We start from the raw sequence: 21,485 nt of genomic DNA on the forward strand, positions 1-21,485 counted from the left end.
ATAAGCGATTCGCGAACAGCTTGACGAACACTTTAATGACGAACACTTTAATTAAGGAGATCGGGTGATAACTGGCTGGGCAAAGAGGTTCCTTACTAGGTTTCAAGGCGAAGAGGGACTGCGAGGTGAGTGAGGAAGAGTTATCTACACTATTAAAAACTCACGACATTACAGAGGAGAGGAGATTACTAAAAGATTTATAGAAGCGAGCAGTAAACCCGTCCGGGCCAGGAGACTTACCCAGTGGGGAGGATTGAATGGCAAGAGAGACCTCTTCCAAGGAAAAAGGCACCTCAAGGGCAGCCCTATCAGCACTCAAGAGAGTGTGAAGGGGGGTATCGACGACATACTTCCGGATCTTGTCGCTGAGAGCAGATGGGGCTAAATCAGTGTAGTGACCACAGATGTACAAGTCATTATAAAAGGAGAGGAATTCCGCAGCAATGTCCATGGAGTTATGGAGCATCCAACTCGACCCATTCCACAACCGAGGCATGTATGATAGGGCATCGCGCAGATGGAGACGATGCACCAGGGAGTGACTGCATTTGTTTGCGAATTTGTAGTAGTGTTTTCTAACACGGTTCCTAGTCCGCAGATACATCTCATCAAGAAAGGAGCGAAGCTATGTGTTAATAAGCTCGGTGAGAGTCTCTTGGGATCGGGTGTGCTTGTGGGACAGCACTAAGGAGTGGATAAGCTCAAGGCGATCAGTAACCCAGGCGGCTCGCTCCTTCTTCAGGCATACACCGTGCTGGATCAAGACCCCTCAGAGTAGACACTTCAAGGCCTCCCATTGCAATGGGAGGGAGGAAGGATCATGAGCATGAGTGAGGAGAAAGTCTCCGATGGCAGTAAGGACAGTGCCCACAGTGCGCAGTTCGAGGAATATAAATCTACCCTCAGGATCAATCAGGGTGTCCAGTGAGTGATGAAGGGCAGTGGAGACCCCTTTAGATTTGGAGACCGGGTTGATGCTGTGGAACCAGAGAAGGTAGTAACGACTACGGGTGTCCAGCACGTGGTCCTTCCTGAAGTGAGTCTTCTGTAAAATAAGGACATGAGAGCGTTTCTTATGTAGTTGGTAGAGAATCTGGTTACACTCACGGTAACGAACATTCACGGTACAAAAGTTGAGAGAAGACATGGTCAAGGAAGGGGGAGAGGGAAGCACAAGAGGAGAAAGACAAAGGCTAACGGTAAGAGGGCAAGGACAAACTAGGCACAAGTACCAGAGAGAACAGCAACTGATAAACCAACAAAGTGAGGTGAAGAGACTATCTCCACTCGAAAAAGGTGGGGAAGAGGCAAAAGAGAGTGCCAAAACCCAAACCCAAGTAGCGTGGAGACCCTGGTGGGGAACGGGCTTTCTAACACAGGAGACGTAATCCCGCCCCGGACCTCCAGACCACGCAATGAAAAAAAAATCAAAAGCATCATGAAAAAACTGACCAACATAATAAGCAAAAAAAATCCCAACATTACACTAAGAAAAAAGAATCAGGAGCATGGGGATGCATTCCCGGGGAGAGCATGGGAACCAAAGGCTGGAGCACCGACGAGGCAGCCCACGGATCCCTCCAGGCAGGCAGGGCCCCAGGAGGTATACAACATCAATGAAGAACTCAGCACGATAGAGGTCCCTGGGATCAGGTGGAGACAGCCAAGGCTGCATTCAGGTGGTCCACTGTGGATGGAGTACGGTCACGGCAACGTCTCTTAGGACGTCTCTGGGATTGAGCAGGCGGAGCCAAAGGGAGAGCACCAGACAACGAGGGCCAGAAGAGAGCAGGAACGGAGGGAAGTCCCAGGGCAGCAGCTCAGGCCGGGAGCTCAGGCCTATCATCATGAGATAGGCACACAACATGGCCCCCATGTCGGACCTGGAGGCAGAAGGGGAAACCCTAGGAGTATGGCACTTGGTGTTGAATCAGAACATCCAGGAGCAGTATTAGAGCCTGCCTCTTGGCCAGGGTGAGGCGGGACAAGTCTGGAAGCAGTTGGATTGCAGTGTCCTGAAACATGACTTGAGGAGAGTCCTGAACTTTGCGCATGATAGCCTCCTTTAGAAGGGCTTGACATTTTCCCCTATATCTATCTAAATTTTGGGCACAATGTAACATTGAAGTGAGCTATGCATTGTTGTACTTTGCATTACCAAGGTAGTTTGTTTTTTGTTCTGTGTTATCTACCCCTCTATTATTGTCGCTGTTCCCCCATCCCTTGTATCCTACTGCTGATTTCTTTGGGAGGGGGTGGCCGGCTGTTGGTATCTGATCAGGCCTACCTCCATCGCAGGAGAGTGGTTGATGAGAGTCCTGTATAGGTCCAAGGTGATGTGAGGCTTGAGGAGCCGCAGGTGATGGTGGCAGAGAAGGCCATGCAGTGTCAGATCCCCCTACAGACATAGGGGAAGGAGGAGAGGTGCGGCAGCTTGCAGCTGCCAACAGCCATGGAGCCTGAGGGCTTGGAGCAGAGCAGGATTTGTCATGTGTCACCGGAGGCAGTACCAGAGCCACTGGAGGGCCATACACTGCAACAGGACCCTCTGCAGGCGGGCAGGAAGCAAGGCCACATAGAGAAGGCGCGGTGGTGGCCGCCATCTTAGATTCAGCTCTGGAGGCCACAGCGTCTGCATGCAGGACCCAGAGGAACCGCTCTATAGAGGTGTCTTGGGGTACCCCAGGAGGGGTTGAAAAGGAGCACTGGACATTCCAATGGGACTTGCCCATGGTTAGGTGAGTGTGGAAGTGCCGGTCAGTGCAAAATCCGCGGTAATCCAGGGGCCAGGGACGGAGCTGAGGTAGTGTGCGTCCTCACTCCTCCATAGCCAGGCCATGCCCCCATTTCCAAGATTTTTATTCCAGTCTGTTCATCGTCCCGAAGAAGGACTCTTTGCCCTATCCTGGACCTGAAGAGGCTCAACCAGTTTGTTCATGTCCACAGGTTCTGCATGAAGTCCCTGCGGACAGTGGTGGCATCCAAGGAGACCGGCAAATGCCTGTCATCTATCAACAATCGCAAAACTTACCTCCACATTCCCATTGCGCTATGTCATCAGCACTCTCTTTGTTTTGTAGTGGGTTTGTCATTTTTGATTTGTCATTTTCATTTTGTCAGTTTGTCCTACTCCCCTTCAGGCTGGCCACCGCCTCTCCGGGTATTTAACAAGGTGTTGTCCCTCATGGTGTTGTCCCTCTTCTGCTCCAGAGGAATTGCCGTGATTCCATAGTTCCCTCCAAAATGAACAATCCTGACATGCTTACAGATCATGTTGGACTTCCTTTGCTGGTTCGTCTGGCTCTTCGAGGAAAAGTCCTGTCTTGCGCCTTCTCAACACATGAAATTCCTGGGCATGATCCTCGATATGCATAGGGGAAAGAGTCTTGTCCTCCAATCTAGCATGTCCTGTTGTGGGGAACTCTCCATGTTCACTTTGGTTTTACATGCAGGTCCTGGGCATCAATTCTAATCATGTCCTCTGCAACTGGCGATTCTGGCTCGCTGGGACAATTCTCTGTCCAGCCTCGACAGCTTGATCCTCCTGCCTCCCCAGGTTCACCAAGAGCTTCTTTGGTAGCTCTCCTCACCAAGAATTCCCCAGGGAAGTCCTTTCTCTCACCCACCATTGGCAGTTAATTTCCACCAACTCCAGTCTTTCCATTTGGGGAGCAGTCTTCAGGGCCTGTGGTCCAAACCAGATTCCTCCCTCCAGTTCAACCTACTGGAACTGATGGCCATTTTCCTCGCCCTGTCTCATTGGACCTCTCTCTTCAAATGGTATGTGGTCAAAGTCCAGAGCGACAACTCCTTGGTTGCCTACTTCAACCAACTATCTTCTTTGGTTGGAGCATCATGTCCCGTCTCCGTCGCGGTCCACTTTCCAGTTGTGGACAATTGGGTGGATGACTACTAAGCCAAGAAAATCTGGCTTGGGCAAGTGGTCGATTCTCTAGCAGATGTTTCTCCAGTTGTGATCCCCGTTGGGCACGCTGGATATCGGCTTCTTCATCTCCCTCCTCAACCACAAGCTTCCCTGCTACATGTTCAGGTACCTTGGGCCATTGCCACCAACTCTTGTCAGACTTCTGCCTTCTGTACCTGTGTCTTCTTGCTCTTCGCCCTCAGGTCCACAAGAATTGAAGACCTAGGGTATTCCAGCCTTTCTCATGGCTCCAGATTGGCCCCGCTGAGCCTGGTACACAGATCTCATGTTTCTTCTGGTGGATGCTCTTTAGCCTCTTCCTCTGCAAGTCGACCTTCTGCTTAACAGCATGGATGATGAAATCTTGTTGATGTCCTGAACCTGTTATTCTGACCATGCTCAAGTGCTCAAGGACCGAAAACTCCAGTCTGCTAAGATTTATCATCTCACATGTAAGGCCTACATGTGGTGCTGCGAGAGTAATGGCTTCCATTTCCGTTTCCCTTTTTTGTTGTTGTTGTTGTTTTTTTTAAGACAGGTGTCCATTTTTTTCATTCTTTTTCAGAAAACCCTGGCCATCTGGCCTCAGTTGAAAACATTTCTGCAGGGACACCATCAGGGACACCATCAGTGTCAAGAGCGAATGGGACAGTGAGGGGTGGATCGGGGAGCCCGAAAGATAGAAGTTGAAGAGGTTAAAGAGATGGGTAGAGAGCTCCCCCTGGAAGACTTTGTAATAATAGTAAGTGAATCCATCCGGGCCTGGGGATTTACTATTGGGGAGTTCCTTTAGGACATCCGCCAGTTCCTCGGCCATTATAGGGGCATTGAGGGAGGCCAGGGCAGCGGAGGAAAGATGCAGTAGGTGGCAATCAGTGAGGTAGTCGGCCAGAAGGGATTGACCGTCTGTTTGGGTAAGGGTCCTTGGCAGGGGGAGGTTGTACAGTTTAGAGTAATAGGAATGAAAAGCCAGAGCTACAGCATCCGGGTGTCCCTGTAGGGACATTTCTGCAGGTCCCTGTACTGTACTCCTCCCTACCATCCTCCCATGGGACCTCAATCTGAGGCTTGAGGCATTTCAGATTTCTCTTTGCGAGGCGTGGCCAGGATGTCAATGGAGTGAGTTGTGTGCCGTTTGAGCTCCTGACTCATCTGCTACACATCGGATCCCACCGCTTCACCTACCCTCTCCATGGGCAGAAGAACATCCAGGACTCCTGCCTCTGCCATCTCCGCTCCTGTTGACCAGCCCGGACAGCCCACGCTAGCTGCATTCCTGCATTCTGGGGGTCTGCTCTCCGGCCCTCCATGAGGCAGTGCCGTTCGCCTCCTCCACTCCTACAGCTGCGGCCTCCCTGCCTCTCCTTCTGGGATCAGCGCCTGTTATACAGCCCCTGCCTACGAGACCTTCCCTCCAGGACATCTGCTCCTCCAGTCTGCCACCCTCATGGCTGCAGCAGACTCACAGGTACCGGGCGTGGGGAGCGCGGGCTTTATTCCATCTTCTGCCCCTCCCCCGCTCCCCCAACATGTGTCCTCCATTTCCAGTCCCCTGTCTGCAGCCCTGGAAGCCTCCTCTTCCTCCATGAACTCTGCCAACTCTATACAGCATGTTGCCCTGCCTCCTCCAGCTGCAGGAGACCCCTTGCTTCATTGCCTGATGCCCTCCAATGCTGGTCCCTCCTCAGCCTCACCTATATCTCTTTTGGATAAACACACTGACATAGGGGCGACCCCATCTCTGTCCCCTTTTGCTGCCTGCACTCGGACCTCCCCCGCTGACACAGCCTCCTTCTGTGCCCACTGTGCCTCACTCGTGGTTGGATTATCTTGCTCGCCTGCCTTCTACGGAGGACTTTAAATTCCATGGTTGCTAAAGTTACAGTTGCCTGTCGTGCAGAAATACGCACGGAAATTTACGCTCTGAGGCAAGAATTCCAGCACATTGCACATCGGGTTGATACCCTGGAGGATGATCATGATCAAACCCGTTCCTACGTATCTCAGCTACAGGACACGGTTCTCTCTCAATCCCAGGCTGTTAGTAACATGCAATGGCACGTGATGGACTTGGAAAATCGTGGCAGGCAGAACATCAGAATTAAGGAACTGCCTGAGGCTACACAGGAGGAGGATCTCCGCTACTCTTCAACTCCATCCTACAAGAGCCCCCTTCCCACAAAATTAAGCTGGATAGGGCCCACAGAGCTCTCCGCCCGAAGGGTGTTGGCCCCACCCTGCGTGATATGGTCTGCTGTGTTCACGATTTTGCATTAAAGGAGGCTATTTTGTCTAAGGCTCAAGGACATTGACTTCGATGGGGCTAAGATCCAGCTCTTTCAAGATCTCTCGTTGATTACGCTGCAAAAACGGAGACATCTCCGCCCTCTGCTTCAACTTCTCTGCGATCGCCAGATACCGTATCGCTGGGGCTTCCCCTTTGCTTTGACGGCCAGGCGTGACAGCCATTCTGCTACTCTCCGAGTCTTTGCGGATCTGGACTCTTTCTGTTCTACACTGGATATTCCTCTCCTGGATTTGCTTTCCTGGGAACTGCCGGTTCCACCTCCGCCTCCTCCTCAAGTCTGGACTGTACAGAAGTCCAAGAGGCGCCAGCTGCCTTCTCCTACCGCTCCCCCTGGAGACCGAGATTTGACTCTCCCCCTACCTGAAGAATTGGTGTGACTGTTTTCTCTTTCCTAGAGCCCTTTTCTGGTTCATATGTGATTGCAATGTAGTTGCAAGCTTTTGCTTATGCTCTGTTTTCATTGGTCTCGAACTTCTTGCTTCCCTTTTGTTTGTTTTTTTCTTTTGCAGGTGGGGTAGGCTCGTTCCTACCCTCTCATGCCTTACCTTGGTCCGCCTACTGGTGGCCCCTCCTTGTTCCTCCATGCTTCCTCATCCATGGGGGCACAGTCCTGCTGTGGGTCTCTGATGTGGACCCGTGTAGTGTTCCTGACAACACTTACATGGACTTGTTCATTGCCCCTGGTCGGGGGACTTAGCCCTGACCGGTTACTACAGTTCATTTGCATATTTTGTTTATTTGCTGATGCACTGTTTTGGCCTATGGTTTTCCTCGTCTTGTCCTCCTGTGTCTCCCCTCTATTCCCCCTTTTTTTTTTGTCCTCTTTTTTCTAGGTTGCGAGACTTCTTTGCGTCATATGAGACATCTCCTCAAGGGTCCGGTCCTGATTCTATGTTGTTACTGGTGTCGAGTGGTACTCTCTCTTCCGGGGTCTTATCCTGTTGTCTGATGCGGTGGGTGAGTGTGCCTTTAATCTGCTGCTGTCCCCTATTTTTGGGTCCTAATGGTTAGGTGCGTGACAATTAATGTTAAGGGCCTGGGCTCCGACGCCAAGCAGCATCTTGTCTTGAGGGAGCTTAACTCATTGCGTACTGATGTGGCTTTCCTGCAGGAAACCCACTTTGACCATACATGTACATTCAACTTCGCTAAAGATCACTTTCCCACTGCTTTCTCTGCATTCCACGATCGTCGTAGGGCGGGGGTAGCCATTCTTCTTTCCCGCTCGTGTCCAATTTCGGTTATGACGTCCCATCTTGACCCGGGGGGGGGGTCGATTCATTATTTTAGAAGGTCTCCTGCATGGTGTTCCCATAGTCCTGTGTAATGTCTAGGCCCCTAACTCGGCTCAGATCTCTTTTTTGCATCTGGTCTTTTCTCGCTTGCGCTCTCTCTCATTGGCAGCCTGGTTGATCGGTGACGACTTTAATATGATCTTTTCTGAGCGAGTGGATCGCCTCTCTGTCCCCTGTCCCCAGCTCCCCGTCATCAGATTCAGAACGCCCGGGAATTCTATCGGTTGATCCGCTCTCACTTGCTCATCTTTGGCGTGTAGACAATCCTACGGCCCATTCCTTTTCTTTTTTCTGTCATCCCCATAAGACTCACACGCGTATTGATTATTTCTTCGGTAACGCCCTAGCACTTCGCTTGCTTACGGATGCGGACATTGGCCCCCTCTCATGGTCGGATCATGCCCCAGTGGTGGTGACTCTTTCTTCTGCTCTGCAAGCGCTTCGTCACTGTCATTGGTGTCTTAACGAAACGTTGCTTAAGTCTCCAACCTCGTTGCCTGTCTTGCGCTCCCATCTGACTGATTACTTTCGGGATAACCTCAGGTCGGTAGACTCCCCTGCCATTCTTTGGGAGCCCCACAAGGCCGTGAAGAGGGGTCATTGTATTGTATTGCATTGGTCTCCAAGCTCAAATGAGATAGGCGGGCCCAGGAGTGTTCCTTACGTGCTCAAATCTCCTCTTTGTCGTCTTCCCTAGCAGCTCGCCCTTCTCTGGGGGTCCTCCCGATGCCTTGTTCTTGCCTGTGCAGATCTTCACTCTTTGGAGACCCGCCATGTGCAACAACTGCTGTTGTACTCCCGTCAGCTGTATTTTGAGTGGGGCAATAAGCCTCACACGCTGTTGGCTAGGACCCTCAGAGATCATCATGCTACTTCCACTCCCCACTTTGTCCGTGACTCTGCTGGTGTTCTTCAGCACCACCCGGATGCTGTAGCTCTGGCTTTTCATTCCTATTACTCTAAACTGTACAACCTCCCCCTGCCAAGGACCCTTACCCAAACAGACGGTCAATCCCTTCTGGCCGACTACCTCACTGATTGCCACCTACTGCATCTTTCCTCCGCTGCCCTGGCCTCCCTCAATGCCCCTATAATGGCCGAGGAACTGGCGGATGTCCTAAAGGAACTCCCCAATAGTAAATCCCCAGGCCCGGATGGATTCACTTACTATTATTACAAAGTCTTCCAGGGGGAGCTCTCTACCCATCTCCTTAACCTCTTCAACTTCTATCTTTCGGGCTCCCCGATCCACCCCTCACTGTCCCATTCGCTCTTGACACTGATATCTAAACCGGAACCGGGTAAAGACCATCAAGACTGTGCCAGCTACCGTCCAATTACCTTACTGAACACGGACCTGAAGCTTTTTACTAAGCTCTTGGCCAACAGACTGAATGCTTGGCTCCCTCTACTAGTCTACAAAGACCAGGTTGGTTTTGTTCCCTGTCGTCAGGGTTGTGATAATACTAGGAGGACTGTGGATCTGGTGGAGGTGGCTAATTCTTCTACCCCAGCACTTCTCCTAAGCTTGGATGCCGAAAAAGCCTTTGACCGCCTTAATTGGTCATTTATGCAGGCTACACTTCAGGCCTGTGTGTTTTCTGGGCCCTTTCTGGCGGCTATTCAGGCATTATACTCCCAACCTTCGGAAGCAATTAAGTTTCCCCATGCCTCCTCGCCCTCCCTTCCCCTCCGTAACGGTATGCAGCAAGGATGCCCTCTTTCCCCTCTAATCTTCGCTTTATGCATTGAACTGCTGGCGGCCAAGATACGCCGTGATCCTGATGTAACTGGGATTAAACTTCGGGATAAAGATGTTAAAATTTCTCTTTTCACCGACGACGTCCTCCTGACTCTCTCCTCCCTCCACACCACTCTCCCTAATCTCCTGAATTTACTTTCCACCTATAGTAAACTCTCGGGGTACAAGGTGAATCCCTTTAAAACTGAAGCCCTCCCCCTTAAAGTTTCGTCTCATGACCTCGCGCTTCTTAAAGCGAACTTTGATTTCCAGTGGCGGTCTTCTTCCATTCGCTACTTGAGTATCCAGATTTCCTCCTCGACCCTGTATTCAGTTAATTATCCATGCCTATTTCGTGAACTCCGGTCCCTGCTTGACAAATGGCAGCCCTTGCCCATATCCCTACTGGGAAGAATTGCGGAAGTTAAAATGACTCTCCTTCCAAAGCTTCTGTACTACTTTGAGACACTCCCCGTTGCGATTTCCCTGGGCTGAACTCTGCACTCTTCAGATGGCCATCTTTCAGTTCATTTGGCAAGCCAAGCGTCATCGCATCCGTCGATCGGTTGTCTTGGCTGGTAGGGAATCTGGAGGTTTGGTTGCTCTCAACCTCTTGCATTATTATTGGGCAACCCATTTGCGCTGTATTCCATTTTGGGGTTCTATCCTGGCTTACACCAGATGGGTGTAGATAGAAAAGCTTTGGCTGGCACCCATGCATCCCAATGCCTTTCTGTGGGTTGACTCCCCCCCCCCCCGCCCCACCCTCTCCCCATTTGCTTGGTCCTATTTGTTTCACTTGCTCCATCTGGTCAACTTGCAAGGCCCAGTTTTCCCTAATGTCCCTGCGATCCTCGATGGTGTCCATCCTGTTCAATCCTCTTCTCCCTTCTAGCTTGTCTTCTAGTGTGGTCAGGGTGTGGTCTAGGGCAGGTCTCTTTCGGATAGCAGATATGGTGGATCCTATATCGTTGGAGCTCAGGTCCTTTGATTATTTAGTGGCCAACTCGGGCCTCCCACAGAATGAGTGGTTTCATTACTCCCAAGTGGCCCATTTTATCCGCTCCCTCCATGGTTCCTCCAGAGTCTCCCTCCCTATGGCCTTTGAAAGGATTTGCTTTGCACTCACTTCTACTAGAAGCCTCATCTTCTTTGTATACCAGCTTATAGGAAATAAGGCTGTTGGTTCTACTATTAGGCATCGTTACATGACTAAGTGGGAGGGGGCGGTTGGGAGGGCTATCTCCCCGGGACAGTGGCAGATTATTTGGTCTCGTGCCCCGAAATCCTCGCAGTGTATAACCTACAGGGAGACGCAGTACAAACTCCTGATGCATTGGTACCACACTCCGGCTCTCCTTCATGCTTTGAACCCTGCACTTCCATCGGAGTGTTGGCGCTGTAGGGCCGCAGTGGGTACTTTATATCATATTTTTTGGACTTTTCCTCTTGTCCTGGGTTTCTGGCAGGAGGTCAAAGCCTTGACGAATTCCCTCTTTTTGCAAGGGGTCCCTTTAGATCCTTTTACGTAATGAACCTCCCATCCAGACACCTGGGCAACAAGACTTCCCAACTGTTCCTACATCTCTGTACGGCTGCGAAGACTCTCACTGCCAAACATTGGAGGAGTGTGAACCCTCCTTCGGGTATTGAGCTCTTGGCCCGTATTAAGGACTTGAGGAATCTCGAATACTTGACTGCTAGCCTCAATAACACTTTGGATGCCTTCCACTCTGTTTGGTCCCCCTGGGACGCTCATTGTGTATTGAATGGTCTCTGATCCTAGATCTCTTTTTCCCTCTCCCTTTCCTCCCTTCCTCCCCCCCTTTTGTTTCTGTATGTTTGTCTCCGCCTTATTTTCTTGTTTTAATGTTTATTATTCCATTTCAGGACTTTGTTCGTTATTTACTTCAGGTCTGGCAGTTATGCCTTTCCCGTTTATCATCACTTTTGTTGGCTCTGTTTATTTTTTTCTTTTTCCCTTGTTATGTATAAAAATTTTTCAATAAAAACTACAGTTGAAAAAAAAAAAAAAGATCTCTCTTTGGTATCTGTCATGGAAGGTTGCCTTCCTGCTGGCCGTAACTTTCATCTGCAGGGTCTCCGAACTGGCTGTCCTGTCCCGGAAGCCTCTTCCTTTTCTAGATCTCCACAATGACAAGATTGTCCTTCGTCCACCGTCTTTCCTGCCTAAGGTGATTTCTTCTTTACATCAACGAGGACATCGTCTTACCAGCTTTCTGCCTGGACCACAGGCATCAGCGAGAGTGCTCTCTTTACATTCTGGATGTGGTCCAGGTGATCCAGTTCTATTTGTCTTTCATTGACCCCTTCTATCGTTCAGATGCCGGTGGATTTGGTCTTCTATTAGGGAGGCCTATCTGCTCAAGAGTAGGCTGCTGCTTCTCTGTGTACTACTCATTCCACGAGAGCTGTCAAATCCTCCTGGGCTATTTGGAATCAGGCTTCCACCACCCAGGTCTGCAGGGCTGCCACCTGGTCCTCTGTCTACACTTTTACCAAGTTCTACCAGATTAATTCTGTGACTTCTGCCAATGCCAGCCTGGGTCATACGATTCTGCAAGCAGCTGTAGCTAGGTTACTTGCATGGCTGTGTAATTCCCACCCTCAGGACCTTTAGGACATCCCAAGGTGAAATTTTTTTAATTGCCGTACAAATCCTTTATTCATTGTATTCATTACGGGGGACAGCACTCACCCTTTTTTTCTTTTTTTTTCTGCCCTGGGCTTTTTTGGATTATTTTAGGGTTAATGACATATTGGTGACTCTGGTGCATTGTTCTGCATTCTTTTTTCTTTTTGTGTCTCTCTCCCACTACTACAGTACAGTACTGTATTATTACTACAGTAATAATTGTCTGCTCACTGGAGGTACGACTTCTGAGATCGTCAGTGACCATGAGAATGTGGTCCCTAAATTCCAGGCATAGTTGGACCAATAGATTGCATGCATGCATGCATGCCCACTGCTTCATCTACTTGTGTGGGACTGGTAGTGCACAATACTTGGCTATCGTCATCAGTTGTAAGAAGTGAATATAGCAATGATTATACTTGGGGATTAACGTTTTTTTTCATGCTGGTGACTTTGAGAATCCTCATTCATGTGAGCATTGAGGCTCTCTGTAGTCAAACCCCCAACATTCAAACATCATTCAAATCATGTAGATAGAGATTTAGTATTGTTAATGTTAAAACGTCTTAAAAATAATTTTCCACGGTGACCTAGTGCCAACTGTAATTACTTGCAAGTACTGTCTGAGCTTAATCAGAGTACTCTTGTTTTGACGTTTGACAAACTTCCCACTATACAATATAATGTTGCTGATTGTCCTTGTATTCTTTTTGCATGTGTTTGTTAGTTTATTGCAATGAAATTATAGGTATCATTATTGACACTGGTATTGATTTTTTTTTTCCTTTTTTACCATGCTTTAGACATGGACTGCAAGAAAGTTAATCTTTTAGATCTGGAGCTTCTTATTGATGAACAGGGGAAAATCCAGACCAAACCATATAACAAAGCACCCGAAACTGATTCATTGTGTGGAGAGGGCTCACCTTCCAGCTCGGTAGAAAAAGGTAAAATGACAGCTAAAGGGGTCTTTCTACTGTATTTATGTAATTGTAAGTAAGTGTTTGAATGTTAACCGGAGACATTGGTGGCTTCTCACCAAGTGTATGCCTTCCAAATTTTGTAGATGGATACAGCAACTTTTCAGGAGTTAGAGTGAATACATAATAAACACACCAATTCCAAATTCCCACGCTATTCTGATCTCCATTTTATCACTTTTATTAATAGCTAGTCAGTAGTTCCTGTTGTGTAGCCCCTACCTTCTATGCTATGGGGTTGAGGGGAAAGTCTGGTAAAAGGTTCTGATGGGACAGAAACACGGCCTAGGGACATTATGACTAAATAAATAACATATGTCAGCTCACCCACAAATCTTCTGATTTAAAAAGAAAAAAATGTGTCCATTACCTTATGAAGAAAGGAAGGTGCTCGGAAAATTCGGCCTCTCAGCCCAAGGTGTAAATACAAGCGTCCATGAATTGAAAAAATCCAGCATCTATTCCTTTATATAAAACATAACTTTTATTATGAAAAAGTTGTCCGGAGCATGAGCCGCTCCATAAAATCAAATACAGGTATACATGATGGCAGAGATGAAATGACGTGTGGCTGACGCGTTTCGGGGCGTTATTGTAGCCCCTTAATCATAGCCTGACGCTACCAGGCTCTGGTGGTTTTACACTCCATTACTTCTATACTGTAGTGTATAACACTGAACCAGCGATCAGAAGATTGTTGGTTCATGTTCTCTATAAAAAAGTATAAATATATGAATCTTCCCAATAAAATGCCCCTTTCTCTTAAACAGTATAAAAGCACAAAAACGCAGTATAAGGATGGGGCCCCACGGGATGTAAACGCCGCAATTTGCCCACAGCAGAGACGCTGCGGGAAAAATCACGGCGTTGTACAGTGCAGGCAAAGTGGATGGATTCATGCGAATCCCATCCCCACTTTGCGGAAAAGATCCCAGCGCGGACACGCTGCTATTTGCAAAGCCTTTGCGGCTTTCCAAATCACAGCATGTCAATTATATCTACGGAAACGCCTGCAGCGTTTCTATAGATATAATGTTAAGAGAAAGTCTGAAGAGGAAAATTCTGTGAACTTTCTCTTAAAAGCGCTATGGAAAGAACCGCAATGCGTCCACGCAGCGGTTCTTCCCGCAGTGTTTTATCACTGCGTTTAGGGCCCGTGGGGCCTTAGCCTAAAACACTACATATTTGATATAATCATATCTGTAACAAATCATAAAAGTAAACTATTAGTTGACCCGCACAGTGAACATTGGAAAAAAAAAAAAGCTAGACGTTACTATTTTTGCAATCTCTCACAAAATATGTAATAAAAAGTGATCAAAACGTCATATATGGCACAAAATTATAACAATGAAAAGCACATGTCAGTAGAAAAATAAAAATATTTCACCTATCAAAAGATGATGATCCAATAATGATTGATTTTTTTTTCCCAAAATGGATTTTTATTCTGCAAAATTAGTAACACATTAAAAAAAACATATAAATTAGGTATTGCTGTAATTGTACTGACCTATAGAATAAAGGTTATTTATTATTTATGTTGTATGGCAAAAGGCTACATAATTAAAATGCTAAAAAGCAATGCCACAATTAGCTTTAACATCCATCTAGAAAGAGTTAATGAAGTTTTGTTAATAAGTTATTCCCTGTCATCATACCAGCAGCACAATGTGGGATATTTCTTCCCCTGTGTGCTGGTAGGACAGGCGGAATTTTTAATCAGCAATTAATTAATTTGCTTGACTAGGCCCTATAAGAGACCTCCCCTCCCATGGGTTTTTTTTCTGTCCTGTGTTGTGTTGGTGGGACAGGTGGGGAGGACTTTGTGTCCTCCTTGACCGGGGGTTGGGGTTTTGTTACCTCTCCTCGGCCTGTGTACGAGGTCCCGGTCCTTTTGCTTTCTTTTTTCTTCTTTGATTTTTCTGCCTAGGGCAGAAAGTGAGAAGAAAACTAGTTTTGTGGCGGCTGCCTATCTGGTAAGGTAGCCGCTGTGTGGCCTGGCCGGTTAGGTGGCCCTCTGCTCCGCTCCGCTTAGGCCACACGTTTGCGGCCGGCTGCGCTCCTGGCCGGGGCTTACGTCCGTCCTTCTGGCCATTCGCCCCTTAGGCCAGTAGCGTTCTCCCTGCCAGCTGCACTCTTGGTTGAGTCGGCGGCCTTGTCCAGCCGCGCTTACGGCTTTGTTTGGGCCGCACCACGGTTTTGTTTGGTGGCCTTGTTGGGTCAGGCTGCGCCCTAGTTACGGGTGCTTGTGGCCTTGTTTCGGCCGTGCTGTGGCCTAGTTCCAGCTGCGCTGCTGGTCTGCTGCGCTTGTCGTCCAGACACGCTGCGACCTAGTTTCAGCCATTCTTGAGGCCTTGTTTCGGGTGCGCTTTGGTTTTGCCGCTCTTGCAGTCCGGCCACCCTGCGGCCATGTTCCGACTGCGCTGCGGCCTACTTCCAGCCACGTTTGCAGCCTTGTTTCACCAGTGCTGCGGTTCTGATGTGCTTGCAGTCTGGCTGCGCTGCGGCCTAGTTTCGGCCGCGCTGCGGCCTAATTCCAGCCACGCTTGCAACCTACCTTGGTTGGATTTTGCGGCCTACTTCCGGTCGCTGGCTCCACTTCCGGCCTACTGCTAGGCCATCTGTTTGGATGTGAGGGGCGGGCCTTGGGTAGTGTTTGTTAGGCTCCCGCCCTTGCTGCCAACTCCTTGCTTGTGGGGCAAGATCTTTATGTTTTATCCCTACTTTTCTTGTAAGGTCTCAGGGATCTGAGCCCCCTTTTGATTTTCATTAGTTTGGAGTGTAGGGCTCTGTTGGTGGCCATGCCCCTTCTGGCCCTTCCCTATCAGAGATCCCTCCTCTGGAGGTTCTGGGCCTTACTAGTTACTAGTGGGGCTTGCTGGCACTAGCCTGTATTGTGTAGCTGCTGCTTTATTGCTTTGGAGTTTTTTTTTTTTTGCTAATCAGCTCAACTTTTCAAGTGCTGGGTGGCCTCTCTTCCGTGAGTATGTAGGTCTTGCTGTTATTATTTCCTATGGTCATACACTAACGTGTTTATTCTTTCTGTAGAGAGAGTGGCTTGTAGCCCAGTATCAGGAGGCTTCAGGCCTGTGCTGAATGTGAAATTCCCCTGTCTGATGGTAGGTTTTTTTCTCACCAAAAATTTAAAAAAAAAAAAGTTTTTTTGGGAAGATTTTAAATATTTTTTAAAAAAGGGGGAGATTAAATATTTAATATATTTCTTCTTCCCCTTTGGCCCAGGCTATGAATGGGCCCGCTGCCGTTCCTGCAGAGGCCCTCCTCCTGAGAACATTTCTACTCGAGATGTTTTTGTCTGAGTAAAAGACTTCATGGTGAGTTTTTTCTTTTTTCATGACCGTCCAGCTGTTGGACGGCTTTTTTCTTTCTCTAAGGATCTCTCTGTTTCCATTACAGGAAGATTCCCTTAAGGACATCAGGGATTCTATTTCCCACATCCCCAAGAAACAGCGCACTGATAGGCACTCTTTGTCCTTGCCATTGCTGGAGTGATTGACCATGGACGACCAAACTGTTTCTTCAGATGAAGATGTCAATTCCAGCAGACCCATCTTCCCCATGTATAAGATGGGAAAACTGCTGAAGTCCATCCGGTCAGGCGACCAAGATGTTGATGGGGAAGCCTCCCCGTCCACCTCTGGGGGGTGGTGGGCCTTCCATGTGGATGCAGCCCTGGCCAGGCTGATGGAAACATCCGGAAAGAGCCCACTTGGCCTTCAGAGTGTTTAAAAACCTGTATCCAATCTCCTCATCCCATCTGGATCAATGGGGCCCCCCACCTAAAGTGGATATGGCCGTGGCGAAGCTCTCACGCCGTACAGTGGTACCTCTGGAGGACGGCTCTAACCTGCAAGACCTGCTGGACCGACGAGTGGATGGGACCCTCAGGAAGTGTTATTCGGCCTGCTCTGCGCAAGCTTCAGTGGCCATATCTTCCACCATTGTGGCCAACAGCCTTCGTTCCCAGCTTCAACAACTGGAACGTGATATCGATTCTGGGGTCCCTAGGGATGATATACTCTCATCTATGTACTCCCTGTTTACTGCTGCTGATTATCTGGATGAGGCTTCCCGTCAACAGTTAAAGGTGGCTTCTAAAGGCATGGCATTATCCACTGCTGCCTGAAGACCCCTTTGGCTTAGACCCTGGAGAGCAGACACAGCCTTGAATTTTGCCTTGTGTGCCCTTCCTTTCAAGCCTGGCAGGTTTTTTGGGCTGGATGATTTAATGGAGGGCCTGGCGGATACCAAGGGCAAGTCATTGCCTCAAGCCTCAAGAGGAAGATAGGAACCCTCTGGGAGAGGTTGTGGCTCTTCCCATCCCAGGCCACAACCTAACAGAAGTTCAAGATACCGCCCAAGAGGCTCAGGGCGCGGTCATGGTAGAGGTGACTCCAAGAAAAAAACTAATTTTTGACGGGTGCTCGCTCCCTGTGGCCGACATTCCTGTGGGAGGTTGTTTCTCCCATTTTTTTCCTGCATGGCAGGCATCTATTCAAGACCCCTGGGTACTTCAAGTCATCAAGAGAGGTTTCACCATCGAATTCTCTCAGCCACCTCTAGACCGCCTCGTGTCAACTTGCCCTCTCCCTGTCGCTCGACAGGCCATCTTGGAAAACTCCAATCTGGAGTATATTCAAAAGGGCGCCTTGGAAAAGGTCCCTCCTTCAGAGGAAGGAGTTGGGGTCTACTCCCCAGTCTTTCTGGTGCCAAAAGCATCAGGAGGCTGGCGGATGATCATCGACATGAGATACCTAAATCGTTTTATAAAGAAAAGACGATTCAGGATGGAGTCTGTAGATTTGGTAACCTTGTTTCTCCAGCTTCCCAGTACATTGTACAGAATAAATAATGGTAACATCATGAATAAAAATTTGTCCTGCAAACATTAAAACCTCATATGGCTCTGAGAGCAGAAAAATAAAGAAGTTATGGGGATTGGAAGGGGGAGAGTCATTTCAATGCATAATATGTTGTGCTCAGTTTGTGTCAGAGACGAAAACTCTAATGGATGTTGTGCCTGAGGTACCCACTTAACAGTTTGTGCAGTGTGTGTCTCTGCTGGCACAAGCTGGGTACAACATTTCTGGCACTGAAATGTCATATCTCTGGAAATATTTTCACTTTCATTATTAGCTGCGCATTCATTTCTGGAAAATAAATTAATGCAACACTCAAGCGTTAAAAATGGTTACTACATCACTAAATAAATTCCACTTTACTTGCAAATTCAGGGACTCTGCAAAAGTTGCATGAGATCCAAAAACCAAACTTTGCAAAGCAAATAGTGCTTCTTCTCTTTTGTGCATGGCTGTGCCCAAACAGCAGTTTATACCCACATGATATTCAGTACATTACCATGGGTGCAACAGTGTCATGTGGGCATATGACAAAGAAAGGAAAGTTGCCTATATATTGAGACACTCAACCCAAATTTCACAAAAAAAAATATAGAGAACAAAAATGTTTTAAAAACATTTAACCTTTTTGCTGACAAGGGTCTCTGGCAATTTTGCATCTCCAGTAGCCACAGCAATTTTCACAGTTTTCACATGTCTGAATAAAACATATATTTCTAAATCAAATGTTTGTCAAAGACCCCCATACCAATATATTTTCTGAAAGCAGGGAGCCAGTGGAATATAGCATGAACAGTTCTATCTTGGAATGCTACATTATACTTGTATACATTTGAGTTAAAGTTTTTTTTCAAAAAAAAAATCCAAAATTCCAAATTTCTGACCTAAACTCTACCATATGCAGGGATATACTGGCATAATTTATTTAGTATACTAAAGTCTAAGGTGCCTTTAATTCACCAATACTACATATATGTGACTAAACTCCCTTTAAGACCCTAAAAAAGTGCACCTCAAAATCTTGATTTTGGCCTTAAATGTGAAAAAAATAGTAGCATGAATAAAACATGCCATAGACAATAGAATCAATGACTAAACCCCATAAACCTATATATTTCCAAACAGCAGACACCCTGACGATCATAAAAATACCATCTAGCTTATTATACTCACTGACACCTTCATGCAACTTTTTATCAAACATTGATTTTTTGCAAAAATTACACAAAAAGTTCACCTTTGAGACTATATCTCTGAGACAGTTTGAACTATATTCATCTAATACTTCCTAAAACTAAAATGCCAGGGTGTGAGGAGTTTATACATACCACATGTGTATACACCCGGACACTATTCATGTTCTCAAAACTGCAAAAATCACAAACACCCAAAATCTGCTTTTTGTGTTCAAATTTGAAAGTAGTAGTGACAGGGATAAAACATGTCACACACACCAGAAACAATGACTAAACCGCCAAAAACTATATATTTCCAAACAGCAGACACCCTGGCGATCATAAAAATACCATCTAGCTTATTATACTCACAGCCACCTTTATGCAACTTTTTTTTATCAAACATTGATTTTTTTGCAAAAATTACACAAAAGTTCAGATTTGGGACTAAATCTCTGAGACAGTTGGAACTAAATATACAGAAAACTGTCAAAACTGAGTTCTTTGTGCACTAAGCAATACTAACTTTTAACAGTATATAATTGCTTAAATTTAAAGAAGAATCCCTTAACTTAAAGACGTTATAGGAAATAGGGGGTTTGGATAATAGAAGGGGAGTGGGGTCGATATATCAGGGACAGGGGTAAGGTGCTAAGAATTTAAAAAAGGGGTATGTTCGTGTATAAATTTTATTCTGTTAGTGTAAATGGATGGATATGTACGTGTGTAAATGTTATTCTGTTAGTGTAAGTGAATGTGGTGGAAGTGCTTAGTGACACTGCTTCCTGGGTTTCTGACTTTAGACAGGTAAGGACAGTTTCTATGCAGATAAGAAGGATCTGATGACCTATTGGTCACTAGATGTTACCTTACTCTGAAGCTCAGAGCTTCCAAATGAGATGGAAATTGTGAGTGTCACAATACATCTCAGCACAGTAGCACAGTGCCCATTCTTCAGCACCACAGATAAGAGAGGGACAGAGATAGCAGGACTGGCCATCTTTTTTATGTGATAGCTGTGATTAGTGACCTTTTGGTCAGCTTATCACTGGCTTATCTGAAACCTAGGAACATGGGCTATAAAATAAGCCAGTGACAAGCTGACCAAAAGGTCACTGATCCCAGCTATCAGATAAAAAAGACGGCAGTACGCTCCCTCTGTCTCTCTTATCTATGGTGCTGAGATCGTGCAGCGATCGTATACAGTGCAACTGTAATATGAATCTTGTGAATAGTGTCACAATTTTAATATCATTTGGAAGCTATGAACATGGGTTATAAAATAAGCCAGTGATCAGCTGTCCAAAGGGTTGCTGATCACAGCTGTCAACTAAAGAAATCAGCAGTACCGTAAAGTGTCAGCTGTCATTTTCAGCTCACTATACTACTTTTTATAGTGCCTCCCCTACATTTCTATAGAAAAAAAACAGGCAGCAGAATCTGCCTATACTAACAGTTTTGGGAGCAATTGGTGACCTCTAGGTTATCAGATCGTTTTGCCATTTTAAAGTCAAGATTCTTGGCTTTAAAATGACACCAAAACTGTCAAGATAACCCAATTTTTGACAGAGTTATGGGCTTCAGTAGCAAGGACGTAGTAGCTACGTCCTCCGCTACTGAAGTGCCACCTTGGGAGCACGTATAGCTACGTGCTTGGCAGCGAAAGGGTTAAAATAGGCTGTTGTACCCATGTAGGGAAGTTAGTTCGACAAATATAAATATTCAAATTGTGTATGTTCTTGGATAAGCCACTATGGATACAGAGTACAATAGTGGATATAATAGACATATACAAACAAAAAAATAAATGAATAGAAATGATTTCAGAAGGAAAAAAAATTAAAGAAAATAATAATAATAATAATAATAATGCTAATTTTGCATCACAGTTCTTGTAGTATATCATGTCAATATATATGTGCCTACACTAAATCTCAAAATACTGACCCTATATACACTATCCCTAGTTTCTGTGATCTACAGTACAGACCAAAAGTTTGGACACACCTTCTCATTCAAAGGTTTCTGTATTTTCATGACTATGAACTATGAATTAACACACATGGAATTATAACAAAAAAGTGTGAAATCACTGAAAATATGTCTTATATTCTAGGTTCTTCAAAATAGTCACCTTTTGCTTTGGTTCCTGCTTTGCACACTCTTGGCATTGGCTCTTGAGCTTCAAGAGGTAGTCACCGGAAATGGTTTTCACTTCACAGGGGTGTCCTGTCAGGTTTAATAAGTGGGATTTCTTGCGTTATAAATGGGTTTGGGACCATCAGTTGTGTTGAAAATTGTAAATTCACACTGAAGGCAACAAAACTATGAATTAACATGAATTATATACTTAAAGGGGCTCTATCATTGGGAAAAATCATTGTTAACTAATCACATCCTTGCATAGCCTTTAGAAAGGCAATTCCACACCTACCTTTAGTTTGTAAATTCCCTCAGTGGTTTTTGAATAAATCCTTTTTTATTCATATGCTAATTAGCTTCCAGCCAGCACAGGAAGTTCCCAG

General features: G+C 46.6%; 1 protein-coding gene across 5 annotated transcripts in view; it reads left to right on the top strand.

Moving 5' to 3' along the window:
- The window catches only part of MSANTD3 (Myb/SANT DNA binding domain containing 3), a 76,186-nt gene that overhangs the window by 39,957 nt on the left and 14,744 nt on the right, over positions 1-21,485 (top strand). For 3 of the 5 annotated variants that reach the window (XM_075271027.1, XM_075271029.1, XM_075271028.1), the window contains exon 3: positions 12,729-12,872. The exons of the other annotated variants lie outside the window; for them this stretch is intronic. In XM_075271027.1, coding sequence (XP_075127128.1) covers positions 12,729-12,872 — 144 coding nt within the window. The remainder of the gene's footprint in view (positions 1-12,728; positions 12,873-21,485) is intronic. 5 annotated transcript variants of the gene reach the window in all.

The sequence above is a fragment of the Leptodactylus fuscus genome, chromosome 4 (genome assembly GCF_031893055.1).
Source record: "Leptodactylus fuscus isolate aLepFus1 chromosome 4, aLepFus1.hap2, whole genome shotgun sequence".
NCBI classification, from domain to species: domain Eukaryota; kingdom Metazoa; phylum Chordata; class Amphibia; order Anura; family Leptodactylidae; genus Leptodactylus; species Leptodactylus fuscus.